Below are 11705 nucleotides of genomic sequence, written 5' to 3' on the forward strand. Positions count from 1 at the left end.
TTTTATGAGTGACTTTTGAGCTTTCTGAACCAGGGTCAGAGCTTCGCTGGTAGGAGCATCTAAGCTTTTTCCAGTGACTCACTGGGAAGCCTCGGTGACATTTGTCAAACAGAAAATCTGCTCACTCAGTTAGAATGGAAACACACTTGTGTCAACAGTGGAGCCACACACACACACACGCACGCACGCACACACGCACACGCGCGCGCGCACACGCACGCACACACACGCACCCTGGGGTTTCTGGACCTTCTCAGAAGACCCTACTGAGGATTACAGGGCCCCATATCCAGCTTCAGTAGCAGAGAGGCTAATATCCTGTGTGTGTTCATGAGGGAAAGTGGAAACTCCCAGTCCCTACTCCTTCCAGCATAGTATTTGGCTTTCTCTTCTGTTTTTCTCCCCCCATCATTACTCTTCTGTTTTCCTCCCCCATCATTACCAATCTGTTTTCCTCCCCCATCATTACTCTTCTGTTTTCCTCCCCCATCATTACCAATCTGTTTTCCTCCCCCATCAATACCCTTCTGTTTTCCTCCCCCATCATTACCAATCTGTTTTCCTCCCCCATCAATACCCTTCTGTTATCCTCCCCCATCAATACCCTTCTGTTATCCTCCCCCATCAATACCCTTCTGTTTTCCTCCCCCATCATTACCCTTCTGTTATCCTCCCCATCAATACCCTTCTGTTATCCTCCCCCATCAATACCCTTCTGTTTTCCTCCCCCATCATTACCCTTCTGTTTTCCTCCCCCATCATTACCCTTCTGTTATCCTCCCCCATCAATACCCTTCTGTTATCCTCCCCCATCATTACCCTTCTGTTATCCTCCCCCATCATTACCCTTCTTTTATCCTCCCCTATCATTACTCTTTTATTTTCCTCCCCCATTATTACCCTTCTGTTATCCTCCCCCATCATTACCAATCTGTTTTCCTCCCCCATCACGACCCTTCTGTTTTCCTCCCCCATCAATACCCTTCTGTTTTCCTCCCCCATCATGACCCTTCTGTTATCCTCCCCCATCATTACCAATCTGTTATCCTCCCCCATCATTACCAATCTGTTATCCTCCCCATCAATACCCTTCTGTTATCCTCCCCCATCAATACCCTTCTGTTATCCTCCCCTATCATTACTCTTTTATTTTCCTCCCCCATTATTACCCTTCTGTTTTCCTCCCCCATCAATACCCTTCTGTTTTCCTCCCCCATCATGACCCTTCTGTTATCCTCCCCCATCAATACCCTTCTGTTTTCCTCCTCCATCAATACCCCTCTGTTATCCTCCCCCATCATGACCCTTCTGTTATCCTCCCCCATCAATACCCTTCTGTTATCCTCCCCCATCAATACCCTTCTGTTTTCCTCCCCCATCAATACCCTTCTGTTATCCTCCCCCATCAATACCCTTCTGTTATCCTCCCCCATCAATACCCTTCTGTTATCCTCCCCATCAATACCCTTCTGTTATCTTCTTATGGCTGCAGGGGGCGTTACTGAGTAGCCAGCTAAATGGTGCCCATTTCAAACGGCCTCGTACTCAATTCTTGCTCATACATAATGCATATTATTATTTTTATTGGATAGAAAACACTCTCTAGTTTCTATAGCCGTTGGAATTTTGTCTCTGAGTGGAACAGAACTCCTTCTACAGCACTTTTCATGACAGGGAGTCAGATTTCAGACATCTTGGCCCCTGATCTGGGGTCGGTTTAAAGGTCCCTGTAAATGCTATGGAGAAACAGACACTGCTTACGTCTTCCCCTGGGTGTCAGTACGTGGTGACGCTTTGAATGGAGTCGATTGCGCAATCAGGGCCTGTATAAAACAGCAAAATGTGCAAGTAGCTTCCCTTTGCTGCCTGCGCCTGACGCACGAAGGACGTCGGACTCGCCTCCTTCCAACCTGTTGTTTAGCCAGTAATATTTCTCCGGTCATGTTTTTACTCGATATAGGTGTTAAAAACATCATAAGGTAGTTAATTTAAACCGTTTTATAGCAATTTATATCCGTTTAGTGCGATTTTGAGGCATTTCTTTCTGAGACACTTTGAACCGCTGGGCACGTTTCGGGGTCCCGGTCGAACGTTAGTGGGCATTTCGACGGACAGAGGGCATCTTTCGACCAAAAGAAGATTAGACCCAAGAAAGGATACATTGCCCAAGATTCTGATGGAAGATCACCTCATAGTAAGAAATATTTAAGATGATAAATCGTTGTTCTGTCGAAAAAATTTAAACGCATATTCCGCCATTTTGTTTGGTATAGCTTCGCTTGGCGAACCCTGTATTGCACAGTAAGGATAATTTTAGAAATGTAATTCAGCGATTGCATTAAGAACTAATTTGTCTTTCGATAGCTGTCCAACTTATATTTTTTTAGTCAAGTTTATGAATAGATATCCATGAGACAAGATCACTGTGAAAGATGGCGACCGACATTTTCAGGCTAGTTTTGCTAGTATTGTCATTGTATAACCACGGTTTTTGTGGCTAAATAGGCACATTTTCGAACAAACTCTATATGTATGTTGAAATATGATGTTACAGGAGTGTCATCGGAAGAATTCTGAGAAGGTTAGTGAAAAAATTAATATATTTTGACGATGATAACGATATCGCTCTCTTTGGCTTGAATCAATGGTCGGGTAACGTTTGCATATGTGGTATGCTAATATAACGATTTATTGTGTTTTCGCTGTAAAACACTTAGAACATCTGAAATATTGTCTGAATTCAGAAGATCTGTGTCTTTCCATTGCTATGTGCTGTGTATTTTTAAGAAATGTTTTATGATGAGTAAATTGGTAATACACGTTGCTCTGTGTATTTATTCTAGTCGAGTTGTGATGGTGGGTGCAATTGTAAACTATGATTTATACCTGAAATATGCACATTTTTCTAACAAAACCTATCCTATACAATAAATATGTTATCAGACTGTCATCTGATGAGGTTTTTTCTTGGTTAGTGGCTATCAATATCTTAGTTTAGCCGAATTGGTGATAGCTACTGGTGGAGAGAAAAAATGGTGGACAAAGAAAAATGGTGTCCTTTGCTAACATGGTTAGCTAATAGATTTACATATTTTGTCTTCCCTGTAAAACATTTTAAAAATCTGAAATGGTGGCTTTATTCACAAGATCTGTATCTTTCATTTGGTGTCTTGGACTTGTGATTTAATGATATTTAGATGCTACTATTTTATTGTGACGCTATGCTAGCGATGCTAATCAGTGTGGGGGGGGGGGGGGGGGATGTTGTCATAGGTGTACCGGTGTCGGGCTGCAGCCATAACAGGTTATCCTCCCCCATCAATACCCTTCTGTTATCCTCCCCCATCATTACCAATCTGTTATCCTCCCCATCAATACCCTTCTGTTATCCTCCCCATCAATACCCTTCTGTTTTCCTCCCCCATCAATACTCTTCTGTTTTCCTCCCCCATCATGACCCTTCTGTTATCCTCCCCATCAATACCCTTCTGTTTTCCTCCCCCATCAATACCCTTCCGTTTTCCTCCCCCATCATGACCCTTCTGTTTTCCTCCCCCATCACGACCCTTCTGTTTTCCTCCCCCATCATTACCCTTCTGTTTTCCTCCCCCATCAATACTCTTCTGTTTTCCTCCCCCATCATTACCCTTCTGTTACCCTCCCCCATTATTACCCTTCTGTTATCCTCCCCCATCCATACCCTTCTGTTATCCTCCCCCATCAATACCCTTCTGTTATCCTCCCCCATCATGACCCTTCTGTTATCCTCCCCCATCATTACCAATCTGTTATCCTCCGCATCAATACCCTTCTGTTATCCTCCCCCATCAATACCCTTCTGTTATCCTCCCCCATCAATACTCTTCTGTTATCCTCCCCCATCAATACCCGTCTGTTATCCTCCCCCATTATTACCCTTCTGTTATCCTCCCCCATCAATACCCTTCTGTTTTCCTCCCCCATTATTACCCTTCTGTTATCCTCCCCCATCAATACCCTTCTGTTATCCTCCCCATCAATACCCTTCTGTTTTCCTCCCCCATCATGACCCTTCTGTTATCCTCCCCCATCATTACCCTTCTGTTATCCTCCCCCATCAATACCCTTCTGTTATCCTCCCCCATCATTACCCTTCTGTTTTCCTCCCCCATCATGACCCTTCTGTTATCCTCCCCCATCATGACCCTTCTGTTATCCTCCCCCATCATTACCCTTCTGTTATCCTCCCCCATCATTACCCTTCTGTTTTCCTCCCCCATCAATACCCTTCTGTTATCCTCCCCATCAATACCCTTCTGTTATCCTCCCCCATCATGACCCTTCTGTTATCCTCCCCCATCATGACCCTTCTGTTATCCTCCCCCATTATTACTCTTCTGTTATCCTCCCCATCAATACCCTTCTGTTATCCTCCCCCATCATGACCCTTCTGTTATCCTCCCCCATCATGACCCTTCTGTTATCCTCCCCCATTATTACTCTTCTGTTATCCTCCCCCATCATTACCCTTCTGTTTTTCTCACCCATCATTACCCTTCTGTTATCCTCCCCTATCAATACCCTTCTGTTATCCTCCCCCATCATTACCCTTCTGCTTTTTCTCACCCATCATTACCCTTCTGTTATCCTCCCCTATCAATACCCTTCTGTTATCCTCCCCCATCATCACCCTTCTGTTATCCACCCCCATCAATACCCTTCTGTTATCCTCCCCCATCATTACCCTTCTGTTATCCTCCCCCATCAATACCCTTCTGTTATCCTCCCCCATTATTACTCTTCTGTTATCCTCCCCCATCATTACCCTTCTGTTTTTCTCACCCATCATTACCCTTCTGTTATCCTCCCCTATCAATACCCTTCTGTTATCCTCCCCCATCATTACCCTTCTGTTATCCTCCCCCATCTTGACCCTTCTGTTATCCTCCCCCATCTTGACCCTTCTGTTATCCTCCCCCATCATCACCCTTCTGTTATCCTCCCCCATCAATACCCTTCTGTTATCCTCCCCCATCAATACCCTTCTGTTATCCTCCCCCATCAATACCCTTCTGTTATCCTCCCCCATCAATACCCTTCTGTTTTCCTCCCCCATCATCACCCTTCTGTTATCCTCCCCCATCAATACCCTTCTGTTTTCCTCCCCCCATCATTACCCTTCTGTTATCCTCCCCCATCAATACCCTTCTGTTTTCCTCCCCCATCATTACCCTTCTGTTATCCTCCCCCATCAATACCCTTCTGTTATCCTCCCCCATCAATACCCTTCTGTTTTCCTCCCCCATCAATACCCTTCTGTTATCCTCCCCCATCAATACCCTTCTGTTATCCTCCCCCATCATCACCCTTCTGTTATCCTCCCCCATCAATACCCTTCTGTTATCCTCCCCCATTATTACTCTTCTGTTATCCTCCCCCATCATTACCCTTCTGTTTTTCTCACCCATCATTACCCTTCTGTTATCCTCCCCTATCAATACCCTTCTGTTATCCTCCCCCATCATCACCCTTCTGTTATCCTCCCCCATCAATACCCTTCTGTTATCCTCCCCCATCATTACCCTTCTGTTATCCTCCCCCATCAATACCCTTCTGTTATCCTCCCCCATTATTACTCTTCTGTTATCCTCCCCCATCATTACCCTTCTGTTTTTCTCACCCATCATTACCCTTCTGTTATCCTCCCCTATCAATACCCTTCTGTTATCCTCCCCCATCAATACCCTTCTGTTTTTCTCACCCATCATTACCCTTCTGTTATCCTCCCCTATCAATACCCTTCTGTTATCCTCCCCCATCATCACCCTTCTTTTATCCTCCCCCATCAATACCCTTCTGTTATCCTCCCCCATCATTACCCTTCTGTTTTTCTCACCCATCATTACCCTTCTGTTTTTCTCACCCATCATTACCCAGCCTGTCCACTGTCAATGGAAACAAATGTTAGCGTCTGTATCTCCTTTTGTTTGTCGACCGCAGCACACACACACACACACACACACACACACACACACACACACACACACACACACACACACACACAGACAGACACACAGACACACAGACACACAGACACACAGACACACACACACACACAGACACACAGACACACACAGGTTGACCTCACGCCACCACACTGACACAGTGATTTCCGTTAACATGATGTAACACTGTCAGATGTCTCCACCATCTTTCTATGACCCACTAAAATGAAAGACCCCAAAAAGTGATAGAACCAGACACAAAGGAAATAAGGAAGAACTCCTTATTTTTAAGTGGTTGGGTCTGTTGGGGAAATGTGATATGGTTTTATCTAAATTAAATCCAGAACCACAGAGCTGTAAGAGGTTGCATGTGACTGTGTCTACGTCACAAATGGCACCCTATTCCCGCTGATTCCCTATGTAGTGCAGTACTTGTGACCAAAGAAGTGCACTAAATAGGAAATAGGGTGCCATTTGGGATTCAGCCAGTAAGGCAGCAGGATGGATTGTTCAGTCGCATCTGCGTTGGATGGGGCTTAAAAGGGAGTTTGAAGCAGGTCGGGAATGACGAATTGAGGTCACGTCATCAGAATATTCAGAGCATGAAAACAATAGCACAGATCCCTAAAAAGGACCAGCTTGGTCCCAGATCTGTTTGTGCTGTCTTGGCCATTTCTGTGATCATTCTATGTTGCCAAACTTGGGATGACAAGGACCATAACAGTTGGCTAACAGCACACACCGGTTTGAGAAAAGTTTAATGAAGGACAGTTGCTGTAACATAATACAGCATGAGATTTGAGATTATGTCCTTGAAATATATTTAGACCTACATATCATATTGCCCCCTATTGGTAGGTCTCAGTCTAGCTAAACTACAGGGGCATGTTCTTAGGGTTCTTAGGGCAACAGAAAACATCCTACTATTTTTTTGCAATGGAAAACTAAAATGATCCTTTCCTGGACAAGTCCAGGTAGTCCGTTCCTGTTCAACAGAAACAATTGTCTCTCAATGGATAAATCCAGGTAGTCCCTCATTGTTTCAAACTGTTTTTTGTCTCCATTTGGTGCCTAATGAACACGACCAGTACAGTAATGTTAGCCAAAATCCAACTGTCTCTTACCTGGCTTAGTGACTTCACAGCCCTTGTTCCTAAGAACGTCATCCACGGATGTGTCGAACAAGAAGCGAACGTTCTGCAGTAACCCCTGTGTGAAAAGACAAGAGGCTGTTATGTGTCACATTGGACTAGCAGCTAGGAACCACTTCTTTACTATTCACTTACCTTGAGCTTGTATGTCAAGTAAAAAAAATACAGAATGCGTTATTCTTATTGGCTAACATTAGATGCAGAATTACTTAAGGGGCAAGATCTGAAATGGTGTCCTATTCCCTATATCTGGTGCACTACTTTTCTGGACAAAAGTAAATCTTACCCTGAAGTGGTTTTCACGGATGGATCCCTTAGCGACGAACATTCGGTTCCCCTCCGCCTGCAGGTGCTCGTAGAACGGCTCATCCAAGATGAAGCTGTCGATGAGACTGCAGCCCACAAACAGATTTGCGTTTTCGCCATGAACATGAAGTGTGATATTCTTCCACTGCGAGTCGGACAGGTCAACATCCTCGAAGGAGACAACATTTTGGGAGCCGTCCACCCAGTAGACAAGGTCCAGTGTGTTGGCGCGGCCGTTGGAGACTATTTCAAACTGCCGCTGGCCGTTGGCGCCATCCAATGCGATGAGGGTTCCCCGCGATCCGCGGTCCTGGCGCATGCTGGCCACGAACACGAAGCCCTCATTGTTCTGGATTTGCTGAAGCATCTGTTTGAGCACGGGCGCGCTCACTGAGGGCAAATGGTCGAAGCGGATGAAGCGGTAAGCAGGGTTGTCTGTGTCTTGGCCGCGGAATTGCTTGGCGCCCAGAGTCTTGCGTGTGATACCGCTAATATCAAACAGGTCAAATGTTGTGTCGTCATCCGATGTGACCTCGCCATCTTCAATCAGTCATACAGGGGATCGATAGGGAGAGGAGAACGTGTACAGCCAATTAGCTTGATGAAACAGCAAAGCATTCTAAGAAAATCTGACCAAGTGATTATAACTAAGTCTATAGCAGGGCTCTCCAACCCTGTTCCGGCTAAAACCAGCTCTCAAAGTCTCACATCAGAATTAGACGTTCATCCATGTTTCTCAATAGGCAAATTTCGAAGTTGTTGCAGACGTCACATTTTCAAAAGTCTAAGTTTAGGCATTAACTCTGAATTTTTAAGGTTAGGATTAGGTTTAGGAATGTTTAAGGTTAGGGCAAAATCCAAATGGTTAAGGTAAGGGTTAAGGTTGGGATAGGCTTAAAACAAAAATATCAAAAACAACTTTCTATCGCTGGATTCTAACTTGCAACCTTTAGAATCAGAGACAGATGCTTATACCCATCCGCCATACCCTAGGAAAACTGAAACCTACTTGAAGGTAACAACGCCCCTAGTGGGTGGTTACCACATCGTCTCCCGACATCTCAGACATAGATGGACGACGTTGAACACTGACTTGTATCATGGGTGACCTGGCTGTCCTGGAGAGCGACTCTCCTGTAGGTTTTGTTCCAACTCCAGTTGTAACTAACTTGATTCGGTTTATCAATCATCTAATTATTAGAATCAGGTGTGCTAGATTAGGTTTGGAGCTAAAAAATCTACAGGATGGTAGCTCTCCAGGACAGGGTTGGAGTTAAAATCTACAGAATAGTACCTCTCCATGAACAGGGTTGGAGCTAAAATCTACAGGACGGTAGCTCTCCATGAACAGGGTTGGAGCTAAAATCTACAGGACGGTAGCTCTCCAGGACAGGGTTGGAGTTAAAATCTACAGAATAGTAGCTCTCCATGAACAGGGTTGGAGTTAAAATCTACAGAATAGTAGCTCTCCATGAACAGGGTTGGTATTAAAATCTACAGGACGGTAGCTCTCCAGGACAGGGTTGGAGTTAAAATCTACAGGAAGGTAGCTCTCCAGGACAGGGTTGGAGTTAAAATCTACAGGACGGTAGCTCTCCAGGAACAGGGTTGGAGTTAAAATCTACAGGACGGTAGCTCTCCAGGAACAGGGTTGGAGTTAAAATCTACAGGACGGTAGCTCTCCATGAACAGGGTTGGTATTAAAATCTCCAGGAACAGGGTTGGAGAGCCCTGGCTATACTGGTATGCTTTCATGACCAAGAAAAAGTGACAGTATCATATTCACTCATGATTCATTTAAAAAAATCTAATTAGCATGAAACATACATCAATCACATCATTATTTAACAAAAAAAAGAAATGGCATTGAGGTTATGATAATGATGATGAAAAGCCGTATAAACTTTATGCATAAGTAGATTTACCTTGAGGTAGCGCTGAGGAGCAAAGTAATAAAATCGGCAGCAAGTTGAGACTTCTGAGTATCATATCTCCTTCAAAACACAAGAGGCACAAACGCTGATTATTATCCAGGGAAACCGCAAATTTAAAGTTGTTAACTTCATCACGATTGTAATGACTATCTGATAAGTAAAATTGTAAAACTTTGTAGGCTATCTATTTTTTATTCGCTCTCTGCTCAGCTGTCACAAAGCGACACCAAGTCCATTGCAACTGTGAATAGTGAAGTTCAGCCAAGCCATTACAACCTAACGTCAAATCCACAGATCTGCTTCAACAACAGCACCGCTACGAAGGAGCCTAACTGTCTCCAAAACTAACACAGGTTTATCGAGGAAGATACAATACATACATTACACCTTACACCGTGCACATACTGTATGTGGGCTGTTATAGGCTATTGGGAAACAATTATACACTACTTCTAAAACAACCTTTCTGCAAATGCATAACGTTTAACGAAACAAATCAATCACATAGCAAAATATAAGTGTGCTACATTATTTAACTAAATTATTCTGACTAGCAGTACATTTGAAACGTATGGCAACATTGCTGATTGTTTTTGAAAATGCAAAAAAAAATCCCCATGCACATTGGAATGCAACAATTTACCGGGTGAAAGTGCAAATTCCCTTTAAAAAAATCCGTTAGATATCCAATAATAAAAAAGGTTATAACAAATATATTTTTCAAATAAATATGAATAGTGTAATGAAAACGGAATAACTCCTGTAACCTGGTGCGTAAAATGTAAAGTCCGCTTGGTTTACTTCACTAGATCTACATTATGTAGGGAGGACTTGAGCGATAGTGGCTTAGGCACCAGTCTCCCTCCCTCCTATATACTCCTCACTACGACCCTGTCAGTCAAGTTTAAGTATGAAATGTTTGGATTAAATTTCTAAAGCGGAATTACATAATTCCGTTCTGATAGCGTAATTTGCTTATATCTGTTTAAAGCGGCATTTACCGGTCCCGGGGCCCCTCCCTCGCGCTCTCTTGTTCCCCAATCCAACCTCTCTATCAAGCCCACTTCATTACCGAAGTTCCAACGGAATCGGGTTTCGGGGAGGAGTTATTGATAGAGAAAACGCGATAGCGAGGTCGGATGTGAGGCTTGCGCTGGCTTTTAGGTCTGGGAGCAGTGGTGTGCCCAGGTGGTGGCCCAGGGTGGCCCCCTGAATTCTGATTGGTCACCCTAGTAAATCACAAATCATTTAATACGTTTGTTAATTTGTATTTGGGGTTAAACATTTTGGGCATCCATGAATACATGAAACTCTGTAGGCTGAATGTCATTACACTATGGTGTTAGTAATAGATGTCTCTTTCCATTCAAATGGCGGGTGCTGAGTGCACTGTTTGGATGCTGGATATATTTTGGAGTAGATGAACATGCGCAAGTAACCTAGTTAACCTACATTTTGAAGTGACTTTGTTTGACAATCAGATGAAAACATCATGACTGGTTGTGTTCATGACAAATTAAAAGTTAATACATTTTGTGTTAAAGTTCATGTCTTTACTATAAAGCCATAAAAACTATTTGTGCACGCGCAAGTGCGTACACACATACAATTCGCGGTATAATTCGCACTCTGGATGGCACTTCAATTGAATTTACTGTTGTATGCTAATACCCTTACTTAGAATTCTGACATTTAATGCAAACACTGTAACAAGACTTTTGGAAATGATTTATGAATTATTTTAACCAAACCTAAGCTGAAGTATTTAATGCGTTGACCCATCATAATGATATATTTTAAAACCCACCATGCATCGATTAAGGTTAAACATGCTATGGCCCCCCTAAACTGGGTCTGTGCCCCACCTTGCCCACCCCATTTAACAATGTTTGGATCCAATTTCTAAGGCGGAATTACATAATTCCGTTCTGATAGCGTAATTTGCTTATATCTGTTTAAAGCGGCACCCCATTCAACATGTTCTGGACACTCCTCTGTCTGGGAGCGCAAAGCTTGGTCACGGTTTCCATGTGGCTGTAAATTAAAAATATATCCGCTCTATAACATATAGTCTTTGGAGTGCAGTATTTTTCAAAACGTTCCAAAAACTTTAACGCACACGTTTTTCTGTCAGTTTATTTAATAGCTCGGAATTTTAACAAATCTTAAGGCAAGCACATCAACTGCAGCCTACCTATTCAAACTACAGTATAGGATTTGTTCTACTTTTTAATCAGACCAGACCACCAGCATTCAATATATTAGGCTATAGTTCACCGATGCCTATTAAAGTGTACAGTGAATTAATGTGGCTTCTGTAACATTCGTTT

At 43.4% G+C, this 11705-nt stretch overlaps 1 protein-coding gene across 3 annotated transcripts in view; it reads right to left on the reverse strand.

Moving 5' to 3' along the window:
* The window catches only part of LOC129862805 (thrombospondin-2-like), a 45149-nt gene extending 34667 nt beyond the window's left edge, over positions 1 to 10482 (reverse strand). For 2 of the 3 annotated variants that reach the window (XM_055934822.1, XM_055934802.1), the window contains exons 1-4: positions 10019 to 10337; positions 9367 to 9435; positions 7422 to 7981; positions 7109 to 7193 (exon numbers count right to left, since the gene is read on the reverse strand). In XM_055934822.1, the coding sequence (XP_055790797.1) occupies positions 7109 to 7193; positions 7422 to 7981; positions 9367 to 9430 (709 nt within the window). In that variant the 5' untranslated portion in view covers positions 9431 to 9435; positions 10019 to 10337. Of the gene's footprint in view, positions 1 to 7108; positions 7194 to 7421; positions 7982 to 9366; positions 9436 to 10018; positions 10338 to 10376 lie in introns of those variants that run through there. The other variant, XM_055934813.1, reaches the window with a different exon arrangement.
* Between the last annotated feature and the right edge of the window lie 1223 nt (positions 10483 to 11705).

This window comes from Salvelinus fontinalis, chromosome 1 (genome assembly GCF_029448725.1).
Source record: "Salvelinus fontinalis isolate EN_2023a chromosome 1, ASM2944872v1, whole genome shotgun sequence".
Classification (NCBI taxonomy): domain Eukaryota; kingdom Metazoa; phylum Chordata; class Actinopteri; order Salmoniformes; family Salmonidae; genus Salvelinus; species Salvelinus fontinalis.